The 17,274-nt window shown below is 41.6% G+C and overlaps 2 protein-coding genes and 1 pseudogene across 4 annotated transcripts; 1 reads left to right on the top strand and 2 right to left on the bottom strand.

Moving 5' to 3' along the window:
• The first annotated feature begins 2,104 nt into the window (after positions 1-2,104).
• On the top strand, positions 2,105-3,109 carry LOC144706545 (putative L-ascorbate peroxidase 4, peroxisomal; annotated as a pseudogene).
• A 3,715-nt stretch (positions 3,110-6,824) lies between these two features.
• PGGT-I (Prenyltransferase family protein) lies at positions 6,825-10,061 on the bottom strand. Of its 3 annotated transcripts, none has more exons than XM_078580149.1 (11): positions 9,818-10,061; positions 9,409-9,475; positions 9,265-9,320; positions 9,027-9,166; positions 8,523-8,578; positions 8,035-8,111; positions 7,899-7,944; positions 7,568-7,692; positions 7,389-7,471; positions 7,206-7,293; positions 6,825-7,133 (listed from the first exon to the last, which is right to left on the bottom strand). In XM_078580149.1, exons 1-11 carry the CDS (start codon positions 9,974-9,976, stop codon positions 6,987-6,989), a joined length of 1,044 nt encoding a protein of 347 aa, XP_078436275.1. In that variant the 5' UTR covers positions 9,977-10,061; the 3' UTR covers positions 6,825-6,986. The 3 variants fall into 3 exon arrangements, with proteins under 3 accessions (XP_078436275.1, XP_078436276.1, XP_078436277.1); XM_078580150.1 differs by having other exon boundaries at positions 7,389-7,456; positions 9,818-10,058; XM_078580151.1 differs by having other exon boundaries at positions 9,027-9,179; positions 9,818-10,050.
• Positions 10,062-13,497: 3,436 nt separating this feature from the next.
• LOC144706624 (heat shock 70 kDa protein 1) lies at positions 13,498-16,197 on the bottom strand. Its single transcript, XM_078579620.1, has 2 exons — positions 15,890-16,197; positions 13,498-15,424 (listed from the first exon to the last, which is right to left on the bottom strand). The coding sequence occupies exons 1-2, from the start codon at positions 16,101-16,103 to the stop codon at positions 13,674-13,676; spliced, it is 1,965 nt and encodes a 654-aa protein (XP_078435746.1). The 5' UTR covers positions 16,104-16,197; the 3' UTR covers positions 13,498-13,673.
• Between the last annotated feature and the right edge of the window lie 1,077 nt (positions 16,198-17,274).

The following is a 17,274-nucleotide window of genomic DNA, read 5'->3' as shown; positions in this document are numbered from 1 at the left end:
TATTTCTCCTTGCCTTGGTGAACAAAAATTATGATGATGTGATGGCAAAATATTTCATTTTTCAACACGCAGATTAGCGGTTGATAAGTTTAAAAATATGTGTTTATATGTCATTATTTAGGGGGTTTTTTGAACTTAATCACTAAATTTATATATCCCTTAATGCTTGAGTAAGGGGTCGAACCCTAGGGAGGCGATAGGAAATATTCACTTTTCCTCTATCTAGGGATTAGCACTCTGGATTTTAACAATTTTATGTTTAGTTAGTAATTCTTTATAAGAATTACTAACTAATTTACTACTAAGCTATTAGAGTGCGAATGTGATCTAAGACTAATTTAGCAGTTTCTCATTAATCTTGATTTGCTTGTTTATTTAACCCAAATACCTAGTTCAGCATGAATACCCTTTTTTTTTACTTTTTTTAGGGAATCAGAAATGACTTCAAGAAGAAAATTGATCTTAATTGTTACAACCAAACTTCTTATAGAGATTGATCGAAGTTACTTATGACTAGAGACTAGTAATTCAGAAACCCTCAGGTCATACTTTCTAATATATTTTATTTTATTTTATTATATATATATATATATTATTCCTCACGGATTTATAATGGTAAGAATATTATTATTATATTTTTATTTTGTCCTAATTGATTCAAAATTATAGAACTATCCTAAAATAGCAAATCGTGAAAGGGACTCCGGATTTTCTAATTTGACTTATGATTCATAATGATTAATCTATACTTAAGAAATGTAAATTGATTTGCATTGACGGTAGAATTCAGAATTAAAGCATTTTAAAGTTGAAAATTAAGAAAAACGGCGAATATGAACGGGATCGCTAAATTGAGAAAATCAAAAACAAATTTGAGTGTAAAATATGTTCAGAATGAACCTAGAAATACCAGGAATAGCAGAGAATTGAATTGGGCGAACTTCGAGCAACGAACACCGAAGATTTTCGACTTACTTGGACTTGAAATTCCTCAAAACTTGCAGTGACGGATCAGCAAACTTCTTCCTCCAATCGAACTCCGAGTTCTTCTTGGCTGAATCTTGAGTCTTCAAGGGAGCTAGGTGTCTCTCCTTGAACTTTCAAAATCAAGAATGGCGCTGAGTTTTTAGTTTCCCCCTTTTATCGCCGTGGAATCGGAAGAACATGTTCTTCCAATTCTGTTATTTTTCTCGTGTTAATTTCTTTGTATGTAGGGTGCACGAATGCTTTGGATTCGGCCACGTGGTGATGTGAAGCTCCATTTGTCCTGTGCACAATGGGTCGTGCGTGTGAGATGCACAGAAGAGAGAAGACGCTTACGTTTAGATCTCTCTCTTTCGATTGGTACACGACACCCCGCACCGAATCGAGTTAAGTCAATTGGGATTGGCACACGTCGCGGCGTGTGCGGTGCACACCGTGCCGCATGTGATGCGCCACACGCATGATGCACGTGCGTGCGTGTCACGCATCGAAAGCTGAGCGCGACCTTCTGATTGGTTTGCGCTCTCCTCTGTGTGTGTCCGTGCGCACTAAACATCCAATTACAATTAAACTGGCCCAATAAGGGCCAGTTTTATTTAAAAAAAGGTTTTTAACCTAAAAATAGTTCAAATAAATTCTAAAAAAATGTTTATTAATGCCTAAAATGATTTGATTAATTTCTAAATTTTGTTTTATTTTTTTCTTTTGTGTTTGTTTATAGAGATAGATCAATTCGACATTTAATTTCTTTTAAAATTCATTTTAAAAATGTTTAAAATGTATAAAATTAACTAATTATTTATTAAAAGTCTTATTTAACTTGAAACTTAAGGAAAATTTTCTTTTGACCAGAAATCATGATAACCTGCATTAGAAATTAATGTTTGTAAGCATTAAAAACCCAAAAATATGATGAATTTAACACCACACAATGCTGGCGACAAGGATGGAAGAATCCCGCGGTCTAAATGCGAGACTCTAGTATTTCTGCGGAAAACTAATCCTCCATATCTTTTTGGAATTTACGTGAGCCGTGACCCTCGTATATATCTTCCATTTTTTCGTAATGCTTCTTTCAGTAGCACGGTGTTGATATGGTTGAGAGCACTAATCTCACATAATGTGGCATTCCGGTACTTATGATGTGACCACAAAGACCGGTGGTCCAAATGGGTCCACTCGGCACGAGGAATTCATGCATGGTGCGAACGCTGGGTTGAAGATAGCCTAAGATATATGCGGTAAGCTAACATTCATTCATAAACTTTATTGTTTAGTAATTTTCTGCGGGCGATCCATCATATTCCCCCTCCTCTATCCAAAGCAAGTTTTCTTCAATGGATTTCGAAAATCATTTGACAGGGATTATTTTGTCGCAAATAGTTTGGGTTTGTCATCCAGATATTGAATTGTTCTATCTCTGAAATGCATTTCTCTTTCTGCCACCAAAGACGGTGAAGGTCAAACATCAGAAGATTACATATGCTGACCTTTATCAGCTGATGACTTCAATGAATTCGCCTCAGCTTTCCCATTGTAAATGTCGCTCTTGGAAGATTTATTCATTAACGCATACAAACTTTTTATTCGATTTGAACTGATTATCTATCTTCATCATTAAGTCAATGGCTACATTAGCTTGCTGGAGTTGTTGCTATCGAGATTACTGGAGGCCCGACTATTGACTTTGTTCTTCGCAGAAGGGTGAGAAACACTTTTGTCCTTCAACTGGCCAGCTATCTAGGTGACAGCTGGATTCTATCCTCATGCTCTTCTTCTATTTTTTCTTACAGGATTCATCGATCTGCCCTAGGGAAGGACGCCTCCCCGATGCTAAGAATGGTTCTCCTTCCAAACTTCGATGATTGATATTGGCAAACAATGATATCATTGAAATAAATTAGACATTAAACTTCAATTATGGGCAGGGGTTTTGCATTTGTGGGATATATTTTACCAGATGGGGCTGTCGGACAAGGACATCGTGGCACTCTCCGGCGGTCATACTCTGGTTAGTGTTGGGCCCTGCTCATGCGTTGACCCCATCTTCATGTTCTTACTGTGGAGTCAACAGGGAAGGGCACATCCGGAGAGATCTGGCTTTGAGGGCCCGTGGATGAGGTAGCTTTTGAAGTGTAGATCAATTCATGAAGGGTATCTCTCTCTCTATGCAAGAACAAGCAAGAAAGAAGACTCTTTTACCTTCTCATGATACAACAAAGAAACACAGTTTCCAAGCGTGTCATCAGGAATTCAGGATAGGGGATGCATTGGCAAGATTATATTTGGTGATTTCTGATTAAGTGGACTTATATATTTGTTTTTGAACATATCTTTATCGTAAATCTGTCAGCGGCAAACTGTTAAAAAGTAGAGTAATTGAAAAGATAGAGATTAAAATTTTCAAAAATTATGAACAAGTACCTAAATATATTATTATTGAAATCAATTCATTTCACCCTCTATCTAAATTCTATAAAAATATCTAACTGCACAAATTTTCATATAAGTCATTTTAATGAAATTAATTCTAAAAAATATTTTAAATCCATTAATTCCTTTACTTTAAATATCGAATGAATTTAGTTAAGTCACCAAATGAATTCAAATGAATTACCAAAAAGAATTCAGTATAATCCCCTCTTCTAAATAAATTACCAAATGAATTCATTAAAATAACCCAAATTTTTTTTAAAATCTAAGTTACAACAATGACATAAACCCCAGACATATCAGGTACCATTAAACTATAAATGCCATTATCACTAGAATCAATGAATGTTAGATATGTAATGATAGAATTTCTATTGAACATGGTGTGTTGTGAATAATTATAATATATAATAAATTATAATATTTTTAGCATGATATACTTTGCTAGATTCATAACATTTTTGGTAATTTGTGCAATTTTGTTTATTTTCCAATCATTTTATGCAATTTCTGACTCTACGTGCGAATTTAGTTTGTTTTGTGCGAATTTGTTCGTTTGTGCGAATTTGTGCGAATTATTCGAACATCTGTTCTAATTTTCGCACATAAAAAGAACAGCACACTGAACAGACCCTTGTGTGGTTCGTTTGTGTGAATTTTTTGTTCGTTTTAAATGAACAGAACAGAACGACCATGTCTACTTTTGTTAGATACCCCACCAAAGAGTCACATCTATAACACCCAATCAGGGTGCATCAATTGAGCTAGTATGTTCCATGATTTCAATTCATATTTGACAACCCTTTCACTTAGAAACACCTCATATCTCTCATCAATAAACCAAAACTAGGAATATGTAGGCTCATTAACAAAGAACATATAATGTATTGAACCACTCTTCAAATAAAACCTGCTTATTATGGAACATAGAATATTTGTTAGAGTTCCTCATCAAAGGAATCAAGTACATTACCATGGTTGTGTTATGTTCCCAAATACCATAAACACTCATAATCATATATGATTCTCATATAGATGTAGTACGTGAGGTCCTCATGAGTTCAAATTTAGGGTAATCCTTGTAGTTTATGCTTGAGTAAATCAATAAAAATGTATAAATGTTGACGCGTAAAATAGTTTAACTAATTAGTGATGAGAAAGGGTCATCTCCACAAGGAAAGAGTATTATGGAAAATAATGCATTTTCAAATAGTAATTAGGCGATGAGAAGATGAATTTTACAAAATAAGAAATGTGGAGTGAGATGATGATATGTAAGGATCTATATATATATATATGATAATTTATTGATATAATTTGGAAATGTTGGATGATGATGACAGGTCAATGTATAGATGATTTACATAGAGGTTGTGAATGGGTGGAGTTGGATGGATGGATGAGAATGGATGAATGACAATAAGAAGACTACAAAGTGCAAGAAAATTCAACATAGATCCTTATATTTTTCCTGGATAAAGGAAATTCAACATAGATCCTTATATTTTGCCTGGATAAAGGAAATTTACAATAGCTAAAGAACCCCCCCCCCCTCCACCACCACCACTTCTTTTTCACCTTCCAACCTCAATCAATGACAAACACCAATATAACTTGATAGATCTTGAAATCATTTTCTTTCATCTGTGCAACTAAATTAGAATAATTTTTACATAGGTAGAGGGTTCTTTGTAGAGATAAAAGGATATAGATGGATAAAAGAGAGAAAGATGGCGTTGTGATTTGAATTGTGGTAATGTCATATTTTTACATAACTAGAGTTTCAATGATTACGGTAAAAAATTAAAATCATAGATTATGAGATAATAGAGAGAGAGGATAAAGAAAGTGAAAGAGAGTGATTGAAGTCATTAAAATCTGTAGATACATCTAAAGAGAGCCATTTTACACTGAACATCTTTCAGCATCAGAAACTTTCACCAAGTGCATTTAACATATTTGAGGAGCTTGGTACATTTTATATTCTAACATATTTAAGGCACCACAGATTAAAATTAAGAGTACACAGGTTTTTCTATACTTTCTTGCTTTGGCCTTAATATCTACCAAACAAACACACATGTTTATATATATTGGTATTATAAGTAATAACAATATTTCATACATATGTCTATCATTATGAACTTCTCTTCTCACCATGGTGTATTTCATTATCTCTCCAAATCCCCTTATTACCATTTGATAAGCATTGATTTCCAAATATAAGTTACCTTCAGAGATAACCCATGCTCACTAATAGCGAATCATATTTAGAGTCAACATTTTAAATAAAATTTATCGATTAACAAAATTATTGATGTTGAATTATCACCCTAAATTCGAGTTCATCACTTAGTAAGCTGCTAAGATTTGAGAGAACATGTCATATTAAGTGCATTCCCTCTATCTATGTATATTTCCACCCAAACTGGGAGAGGGCAGGGAAAAGTGATGCAGGGTCATTGACTAGGCACAACTTATAAATTTCATAATTATTAGGATGGTTTAATTATACGTACAAAGTATATTGATTAGAAAATATTAACTATGAAGGATTAATCAATTCCATTATCATACTTTTAGTGCTATGACAACTCCTAATTAATGAATGAAAAATCAGTAATGCAACTATGAAAATTATGGTATTAATGAGTCAGTGAGACATGTTTCCAAGGGCCTTGGGGATCAAATCAATGAGATAATAATATGGAGAATATACTTTCTTACCATATATTTAACCCTAATAACTCTTGTTTTCATGTGTCCTCTATATGTTCTAGTCATAATTACGATAAAAAAAATCACCCCAGGTTCATCAAATTCATAACTTAATAATAAACATATGATGATGTTGGAACAAAAGTTGTACTATTTCCATATGCAAATATCCAATTTCTCCTACTAGTTAAATTCTCTCATCGTAGAGCTCCATATATGGCAACGTCTCCAGCATAAAATCTCCCAATTTCTTTTAGTTGTCAAAACTTTCACACTTTTTGAAATCAAGTACATAATAAAAATGTACCACAAGTCCTTATTTTCACAATAAATATCCTCCTTCCAGAATACCTCTTGGGTATCAACCTTACAGCCCTAACAGTTTTCTGGAGGAAATTTTGAATTCCCTATATGGATAAGTATAAAACAGAAAGGTAAAAACCCTTTAATGAATCAAAATTTGCACATGTTGTTTGTAATTCATCCATAAACCTAGCCACCTAGGCAATTAGTTCAAGAGATTAATTCATGAGTAAACCAAAAGTATGATCTACTACAGTTAATTCCCTATTTCGTGACCAAGTCAATCGATCTACCCGAAAAAGATCTAACTACCAGATGGGTCTATCGATTAAATCAAATTCTGATCAGATCGAACAGTATTACTGATAGATCAAGACAGCCCATCAAGAATCAACACCAAGCCATCAACTACTTATAACCATCCGTTAGTCTGCCATTAATACTAATCTTTAATATAAAAAATACATCCTAATGAAAAAATAACGTATGCAGAAATGAGAGTTAATTACCTCAGAGTTAATTATTAAAAATAATAGCCAGAGATTAAACTAGGTACCAGGGTTCATGGTGACTCCGAGTTCAACCTGGAGCGGCGTCAACCCAAGCTCTCCGACCAAGCCAAAGGCAGCAAGCCCATAATAAGAGTGGTACAAGTCCGGCATCTGGAGCTCGGGGAACTTGGAGAATCCTCCCCACTGATAAAAATAAGTTAAATAAAACACACATTTTCAGATAATCCGAAAATGAGAAATATGATGAAGTCCTACTTTTGACTGGCAGGAGAGTAGGAAAGATCGAAGGGACTCTCGGTCAATGAACTGATGAGCTCCGAGGATCCTCAGCACCCCTAAAACCCTAAAATACCCAGAAAAAAAATAAGCAGAATATATGATGAACAATTTCATTTTATTTTTTCCGCAAAAAAAGGTTAATAAAATTTTGGTGACTACCAGAAAGCATAGCATGTGTCGCTGGCCTTGTTGGACCTACCTTGGAACCCCCCATCACTTGCTTGCCTCTGAAAGAAATTAGGCTAAAGTTATAAATTAATTGGCTTTTACATTCTGTAAAGTTCTAAATTAACTTTATAACTTTTGACGCGTGCATAAGGAGGTGGTTTATGCCCTACCTGCAAAGCCCATTCCAAGAGTAATGCCACGTCAATCATAGATGATTCTGTGAATTTGGTGGCACGGCCTTCTTCGATATAACCCATCAACCGGAGTGCCGCAACAGCACAGTATGTTGCTCCGCCTGTTACACTTAGCAGCTGTAGAGGTTAAGCGCATGCTGCAAGAGATGCAACAATTCCCACTCACAAAAAAATACTAATAATACAGTTAAAAATTAAGTAGCGAGAATCAATGACGGTACTTTTTAAAAAATTAAATTAATGATGCAAATTTCTAGACATCATTTGAAAATATAGGGCGTCAAAATTTTCAGGGTGTGCTTTTTACCATGAGATTCTGAACCAGGCACCAGTCCGAAGCCTCCATCATATGACTGAAATAAATAGGTGCCAGTTAAGGATATTGTCCCGAAAAAAGAGTCAAAAGGGATATAATCACGTCGAGATGAAGTGAGTGTGTAAACCTGACACGAGATTATATAATTTTTGGCTTTCTCCTTGTCCATTCCGCGCCAATCATTAATTATTGAGCAAATGGCAGCTGAAAAAGAGAGAGTTAAATAGAGTTCATTGTCATTCTGAATGACGACAAGAGGATGATGATGACTCGTCATTCGCTTTCACCAAGATGACAATGAAGTTGACGAGTTTGTTGCCATCCAAAGTATGTGAATTGTTGCAGATGACGGCGATAAATCGTCATTGTTCTCTTTCCATTTTCCTACATTTACTCTTTTAGATGTCGGGGGCGATGATTTGACATCATCATCCTAATCATTTATCCGTGGCAAGGATGACAATGACGATGATTTGGTCCTCATCTTTCTGGCCACGGACGAGGACGATGATGATTCTTCCACATCATCATCCTACGTAGATGACAAACTCATTATAGTCTGAGAACCCAGAGTAAAGAATAAACCTTATCACGCTTGGAAATAAAAGGGCTCACCAGCACAGTAAACAAAACGGAGGTCGCTCTCTGCTCCACAGTGAATGGGAATGAAACTGTAAGAAATTGGAGAAATAATTAAAACTTCAAAGATAGAGGGTAAAGTTTCATCAATTACGCCTTTTAAAGCACAGAAAAGAGAGCGAACCGAAAGATAATGGTCGACGAGATAGACAACTCGAGATAAGTCTGACAGACGAGAAATTATACGAATAAAAGCAGTAATGAATAAGATCAAACTCGAGCGAACGGACAAGTTCCAAATTTGATCGGCGGAAGCTTTTAGTGAACTAAAAACAATTGGAAAACATAAAAATAAGAAAAGTAATAGTACATAAAGATACTCTTTTTCTTCGATCCACATTTATCAAGCATGGGTTATGAGTTATTTTGCGGTTGTAACCCAGGTGCACAAATGGGAAAATACAGATTCCTACGAATAACCATGCTTCATCAATGTCAGAAGAAAATTTTTTTACGAATAATCATTGATAGATCCTATACCTCCCATTAGGTTGTTGAAGATACTGCATCGACGCTGAAATTGCATTGGAATCAAAATTGGAGAAATCATAGCCGATGGTCTTCAGTATAGCCAGAGCACAATAAGTACTAGCTAAGTGACCAGCATTATACTTTGAAACCTGCGAAAAACAACTAAAGGAATTTAGAAGTCAATGATTGAGTTTTTCCTCAGAACCATTGAAATTGACTTCTACATTCAAGCCAGGGCCATATTTACCGCCTTATTTGCGGGATGTTGGGATGTTCTGGAACCATGGAAGCCATAAAATGTACCTGTTAAAGAACGATGGATTGACAAAAATTGAACATTCAAAATCGAAAGAAAATGGAAAAAGAATCGCGTCGGAGAATGAGCAAATACCAGGCTCAAGAACGTCAGGGCGTGAGTAGAAGGACAAGACCCAACGAGCAACTTGATCCTTGCTGACCTAGATTCAAAATAAACCAAAATTCAAGCTAAAGAAACAGACGCGACAGATTTTTCGCACACAAATAAAAGCTACACATAATGAGAAGACGTGAGAAGCTATTTGTCTCGGTGAAATTACAGATCTGATTCTCTCTCGAGAATATTGCCGCCAAGAAAACAATGAAGAGAAAAATACGCTGAAAAGACGAACTCAGAACAAGTTGAATAGCTCTGATTTCGTCTTCTCTGAAATTACAACTCTGAATACCTCCGCGGCAGATCGTCGCGAGGAACACAGCGAAGAGCTAAGCGGACAACAAAAACAAGAGATTAAAAACAATAAAATAAAATCAAAGCGTACCCGATCCAACGAGCCAAGGATATCAAGTCCACTAACGACGAAGTAGGCGAGCGTGATCCGATTGATCTCCTCCGACTCATACTCGGAAGGCAACAACTCGTACATCATCTCCATGAAGAACACATGCCTCTCCCGATCAAAGCCCTCCCCACTCTCCATCCTTCTTCTCTCACTCTTCCCCCACACACCTCTTATAGGCGTAGTTCCTCATGTTCTTGGCGTACTTCTCGAGAGCGTTCTTGGCCGAGGCCAATTCGTTGATCTTATTTTGTTTTCAAAAATCGGATGGTTTAATTATAAGAACGAATTATATATTAAAACTTCACTCTAATGGATCATTATAATCCATTTTCCACTTTTAGTTATGGTGCACATAGTCCAGGGTGGGGACTAAAGACGGACGGGACGAAGGTAGTCCAGTCCTCCGTATCGATGCAGAGACGCGGACGGGACGAAAAGATCGTCCCGTCCGCGAGATTGGAAGAAAATCGGGACGGAAATTTGTCCCAGGACAAACGGATGGGATGCTTTTCCTTTACGAAAAACCGTCCCGTCCGGAGGTCTAGGGCGATGGACGGTAAGGGATGGACGAAAATCAATCGGTTTCGCTTCCGACGGGTGAGATCTTGCCACATGGCATCACTTTATCTATACCTTGACATTTTAAATCATATTTCCTGCGTTTTATAGCGCAGTCAAACTGACGCAGCCCAAAAGTAGTAGTACATATGTCCCTTCACTTTCTCTCTCCTCCATATTTCCCTAAAAAAATTTATAGAGGTATATTAAAAAAATTTAACATGATTTTTTTTCGTCAATGCACTAATCCCCGGATGGGAAATTTTTTCTCCAGATGGGACTAAACTGGCAAAGTGAGGACGCAGATGACGGGACGGTTTGGACGAAGTTGAAATATCCGGACTTCGGACGGGACGATCTTCGTCCCGTCCGTCGTCCACATCCCCGATCCGGAACTATAGTCATACATCCCAATTTTTAGAGGTTCGTCAGAATCTTCTTGTCCAGAGTTCGTCCCGTTACAAGTATTTTCGTCCATGTCTCCACCAACGTCTGGGGCGAAACAATGTGTGTACGGCCGACCGTGCGTCAGCGGTAGGCCACTCAGAATTGGCCACATAGACAGCACTTGCGTCGGCCATCTGGAGCTCTATGTCTCCTCATTCATCTGAATTCTGGGGTAGGACAATTTTTTCGTCCACGGACAAAATCACCATCCAATCCGCGTCCATGCTATGTACTTTTAGTGACACCAATTAATCAAGGAATGAACAATCAACATTGCTCCTGAGAGAAAGTACGGTGTTTATGAGACAGAGAGTCATGTTATGAAAGGGCCTTTGGGATCTAATCAAAGAAATAATAGTAATCTATAGAGCAAGCTTTCCCACCACATATCTAATCTTAGTCAGTTTTCTTCTTCATTTTTCCTCTATTTGGTTTATTCAAATAATCATGAGAAAAACAATAGTCCTAGGCTCATCAGTTACACGACCATAAACATATAATGACATTGCAAACAAAGTTTTCCTTTCCTGAAAGGACCCAGCTACAGGGGCAACCGGTTGCCCCAAAGGAATCTTGGGCAACCGGGACACGTGGAAAAAAAAAACCACGTGTCTTCCAAGGATTGGACGTAATCCCCTCTCTCTCTCTCTCTCTCTCAAAACCAACCGGTTGCCTTATTTTTTTTGGCGTTCTTCTTTCGCGCTCTCTCGCCCATTTCATTTTCCTATATTCTCTCTCTCTTCCCGGCGATCCTCCGGCGATTCTCCGGCTTCCGGAAAGCCCCGCCACCAGTCGCCGCTGCCGCCGACACTGGCCTCCGCTCGTACGCGCCAGCCGTACGTGCAGCTGCAACCCATCCCACATCTGTGCGCGCCCGGCGCCCACCCTCACCCAGCCGCGCGGCCCTCTCGCGCGCGCGCCCTGCCGACCGGCATCCGCGCGGCTCCCTCGCGCACATCCTGGTGTCCGGCGCCCGCACGGCCATCTCTCGTGCCCATCTGCGCGACCCAGCTGCGCGCGCGCCTGGTCATTTGGCGCCGTGCAGCATCCTCACGGCCTCTCCGCGCGCGCCCTGCCGTAAGGCACCCACGCTGCCCCACGCTGCCGCCCCGACCATCAACGCCGAGACATGGCTACTAGGCTACGCGATGACGGACCGGTAGAATAAGAAGAAGAGGAAGATACGGTAGAAGAAGAATCAGGAATTGAAGTCCTGCTTGAGTTCAAGAAGAATGGCCGTGTGATTTGGAGAGACAGCATCGACTGTGAACTTGAAATTATCGCTGAAATTGTATCGCGGTTGAGAGGAATCCCGTCAACGTACTTCTGGAATTCTCTTGCTCTTAGTTCTAAGTTTATTTGGCATCGAAGAGAAGTTGATCAAAAACTAGAAGAAGCCCTGCGCCAAAGCGTTTTTGGGAGTTTTATTTTTTCATTTCTTCAACGGAGACTCCGATCAATGCCGTTGTGATTCCCCTGATCTAGATCGTCACCAGAGGTCGTAATAGATGAGAGCTTACACTGAATCTTCTCCATCTATTGTCGGCCTTAATGGGGCATCAGAACCAACTGCTGTTGATCTAAATTGACCCTAAATTTATTCCCGTTGATCGCTGGTGTGCCCATTCCCTTCTTCGTTCCGCTCCGGTTGCGGAACGCCAATATTGGTCCAAGTTTGTTTTCCTCCCAAATCTGTTCCGCACGTTTTCTTCCTCGATATTGGGTTGCATCAGAAACCTCTGCTGTGGCAAATGATCGGCTCCTTACTTGATCGACACCAACAACGTGGTTCTTCTGGCCTGATCGGGTTGGGCTCCTTCATACGAAAGTTGTTGCAGATTAAGAAAAATGAAGAGAATATTTACTATTCATGAGCAATTGACGATTCTACGAGGCTTTCCGGAAGCCGGAGAATCGCCGGAGGATCGCCGGGAAGAGAGAGAGAATATAGGAAAATGAAATGGGCGAGAGAGAGCACGAAAGAAGAGCGCCAAAAAAAATGAGGCAACCGTTTGGTTTTTAGAGAGAGAGAGAGGGGATTACGTCCAATCCTTGGAAGACACGTGGTTTTTTTTCCACGTGTCCCGGTTGCCCAAGATTCCTGAAATATGATTTTCTCCTCATATGGATCTTATGGCTATAGTTCCGGACGGGATGGGACTAATTTTGTCCTGTCCTACGTCCAGAGTAATTTCAGGGACGAAGGATGGGACAGTTTTTCGTCCAACGATAAAAAACCGTCCCGTCCAATCATACCGGGACAGTTTTTCGTGTCGTCCATCCTCCCAGGGTGAATTTTTGGCCCGAAATTCTTCCCAGACAAAAAAGACCTATTTTATACTTTTAATATATTAATATAGATCTCTTTAAGTTTTTAAGAGGAATATAGAGGAGATAGAATGCAAATGGACATATGTACAATTAATTCTGAGTAGCATCAGTTTGCAAAAATACAGGGACCTTGATGCAAATTGTCATAGGGACGAATTTTCGTCCCGAAAATTCTCCCCGGATAAAAAATCGACCCGTCCCCGTCCTTCATGGCAAAATCTTCAGCATTAAATTGATCTATTTCAAATAATAATTATATTTCATATTAAATTTTGAACTAGGGAGAGGCGTACACAATCGAGTTCCTTGCATGAAATCAAAAATTTCAAAATATAGGTGTTTATAAATACCAACTCGTTCGACAAAAATTTTTTATCTTCCTCCAAGCGGCGGCAGGGAAAAAAGCTAAATAATGAGGAGAAAAAAAAAGTCCACATAAAACCGAGAAAAAAAAATAAAAAAAAAGAGTCGGGTAGTAACGGGAAATGGAAAGAAGAGCTTAGTCGACTTCCTCGATCTTGGGCCCGGCGCCGGCGCCGCCGCGGGGCGCCGACGGGCCGTCGTCGTCCATGTCGGCCGCACCCCCGCCCATATCCGGCCCCCCCGCGCCCTGGTACATCTTCGCGATAATCGGGTTGCAAATACTCTCCAGCTCCTTCATCTTGTCCTCGAACTCGTCCGCTTCCGCCAACTGATTCCCGTCCAGCCAATGAATCGCCTGGTCAATCGCGTCATCGATCTTCTTCTTATCCGCCGCGTCCAGCTTGGACGAGATCTTCTCGTCCCGGACGGTATTCCTCATGTTGTACGCGTAGTTCTCGAGCGCGTTCTTGGCCTCGACCTTCTTCTTATGCTCCTCGTCCTCGGACTTGTACTTCTCGGCCTCCTGCACCATCTTCTCGATCTCGTCCTTGGAGAGCCGCCCCTTGTCGTTGGTGATGGTGATCTTGTTCTTCTGCCCGGTGGTTTTGTCCTCGGCGGAGACGTTGAGGATGCCGTTGGCGTCGATGTCGAAGCAGACGGTGATCTGGGGGACGCCGCGGGGGGCGGGGGGGATCCCCGACAATTCAAACTTGCCCAGCAAGTTATTGTCGCGGGTTCTCGTCCGCTCGCCTTCGTAGACTTGGATGAGAACCCCGGGCTGGTTGTCCGAGTAGGTGGAGAAGACCTGCTCCTTCTTGGTCGGGATGGTGGTGTTGCGCGGGATGAGCACGGTCATGACTCCGCCGGCGGTCTCCAGGCCGAGGGACAGCGGGGTGACGTCGAGGAGGAGCAGGTCCTGGACCTTCTCGTTGCCCTCACCGCTGAGGATCGCGGCCTGGACCGCCGCGCCGTAAGCCACCGCCTCGTCCGGGTTGATGCTCTTGCAGAGCTCCTTGCCGTTGAAGAAGTCCTGCAGGAGCTGCTGCACCTTCGGGATACGGGTCGAGCCCCCGACTAACACCACGTCGTGGACCGAGCTCTTGTCCATCTTGGCATCCCTCAGACACTTCTCCACCGGCTCCATGCATTTCCGGAACAGATCCATGTTCAGCTCCTCGAACCTGGCCCGGGTGATGGTCGTGTAGAAGTCGACCCCTTCGAAGAGGGAGTCGATCTCGATCGTGGTCTGCGCGGTGGAGGAGAGCGTCCGCTTCGCCCTCTCGCAGGAGGTCCGCAGCCTGCGGAGAGCCCTCGGGTTGCCGCTGATGTCCTTCTTGTGCTTGCGCTTGAACTCCTGCACGAAGTGATTGACCATGCGGTTGTCGAAGTCCTCGCCGCCGAGGTGGGTATCGCCGGCCGTGGCTTTGACCTCGAAGATGCCCTCTTCGATGGTGAGGAGGGAGACGTCGAAGGTGCCGCCGCCTAGGTCGAAGATGAGGACGTTCTTCTCGCCGACGCTGGTGGCCTTCTTGTCGAGCCCGTAGGCGATGGCGGCCGCGGTCGGCTCGTTGATGATGCGCATCACGTTCAGGCCCGCGATCACGCCGGCGTCCTTGGTGGCTTGTCGCTGCGAGTCGTTGAAGTAGGCCGGGACGGTCACGACGGCGTTCTTGATCGTTATGCCGAGGTAGGCTTCGGCGATCTCGCGCATCTTGATGAGGACCATGGAGGAGATCTCCTCGGCCGCGAATTGCTTATCCTCGCCCTTGTATTGGACCGTGATCATCGGCTTCTCTGCCGGTCCCGAGGTCACCTTGAACGGCCATAGCTTCATGTCGCTCTGGACGGAGGCGTCGTTGATTCTCCTCCCGATCAAACGCTTGGCATCTACCGTGACAGAATACAAAGTCGCAATTAAAATAACTTTCCATCAGATTATTCCTAAACGATAAAGTGATGTTCATTTTAAGCTCATCAAAATCGATTAACTGGCCGGAATAGAGACATACGGATGCCCTAAATATGTTCATCGCGTTGGAAATATCGTGTGCGCAAATGAAAATAGAATAAATGTAGAACAGATGTTGACTGCGACATCCGGACAACAGAACATCACTCGACAACATTAATACACGTCGTTTAGATAGGGAAAAACGAAAGTAAAAATATATATTCACGTTTTTAGATGAAAACTAACATAGAAGGTAAAAGAAAATCATTAAAAACCTACTACTGTGAAGGCGACGTGTATTAAAATTGTTAAAATCAATAAAAAGCCTACTACTGTGCAAAGATAAAGCAGAAGGAATGATTAAAAACAAGGATACGCTAAAAAAGGGGGAGAAACCGTACCGAAGACGGTGTTCACCGGGTTCATGGCGACCTGGTTCTTGGCGGCATCACCGATGAGCCGCTCGCTGTCGGTGAAGGCGACGTAGGAAGGCGTGGTGCGGTTACCCTGGTCATTGGCGATGATTTCGACCCGATCGTGCTGCCAAACACCGACGCAAGAGTACGTGGTGCCGAGATCGATACCGATCGCCGGACCTTCTCCCTTTCCAGCCATTCGATCTGGTAAGCCGAAGAAGGAAGCTCAGAGAGGCGACGGCGGAGGATCTCGAACCCGCCGCACAGACCGATCTGAAGAACTAGGGTTACCGAATAGAGGTGGAGCAGAAGAAGAGGGGGGTATATATAGCAGTGGGGAGTTTCTGGAAAGTTCCGTTGTACCGTGGCCGCCCGATCCGACGAACGGTCAACAGCTCAGCACCGTTCACCGCCTTCCCACTGGGCCCACTTGCGTCAACAATCTGGCCACTGGCGCTCTGCCACGTGGCTTTCGGGGCCGTTTTTTCTGGCCCGTTAAATTGAATTTTTCTGGCCGGATTAGGAGATCTCCGCCGTCCGTTCGAACGCGTCAAATCCGTCGATCGGGTCTATTAGGCGGAGTTTCAGCAGATGGGAAGATCTCGACCGTCCATTCAAACGACGGGTATTTTCAAATCCGGGAAATGCGTTGATTTGGTCCATTAAGAGATAAACGCGAATGTCGGTCCAGCGCATTGAAATATGTGGTCCACGGCTGGACACCACTCACGAGGTCGGCAAACTCAGAGAGAGAAAGAGAGAAAGAGAGAGAGAGAGAGAGACTGTGTATAGGGTGCTACTAATGGTATCTGTTATAGTTCCTGATCGTCCGGGACGTGGACTATGGACCGGACGGGACAAAGATCGTCCCGTCTGACGTCCAGAATCAGTCCAGGGACGTGGACGGGACGGTTTTTCGTCCAAGACCTCTGGACGGGACGATTTTTTCGTCTGAGTGGATGAAAGTCGCATCCGTTCATCTCGGGACAAATTTCCTTCCAGGTTTTTGCCCAACTTTGTGGACGGGATGATTTTTTCGTCCTGGGACGAAAAAACAGTCTTGTCTGCATCCCTGCACTATAGTATCTGTAACCGATTTAGTAAATATATGCTGTCCTTGAAAATACTATATGGTTCACACCGATGCTGATATGGGCATGGTGCTGGAGTTTGGAGATCAAAAATGTTAGCTAAAATTGGTACTGGTTTTTTTAAGGGAATATCGTTATAGAAAAATAATTACATTCCATGAGAAATGGAGTTTAAGTTGAGTTTTCAACATACTCACCCTCCTCGGTTTCCCAAAATTTATATCAATAAAACATTATATCATTGTTGTTGATGTGTCAGTGGCAAAGCTCTCTCGCCCT

Source organism: Wolffia australiana, chromosome 8 (genome assembly GCF_029677425.1).
Source record: "Wolffia australiana isolate 7733 chromosome 8, ASM2967742v1".
Classification (NCBI taxonomy): Eukaryota; Viridiplantae; Streptophyta; class Magnoliopsida; order Alismatales; family Araceae; genus Wolffia; species Wolffia australiana.
The sequence above is the reverse complement of the archived record's forward strand: the minus strand, read 5'-3'. Positions and strand labels throughout refer to the sequence as shown.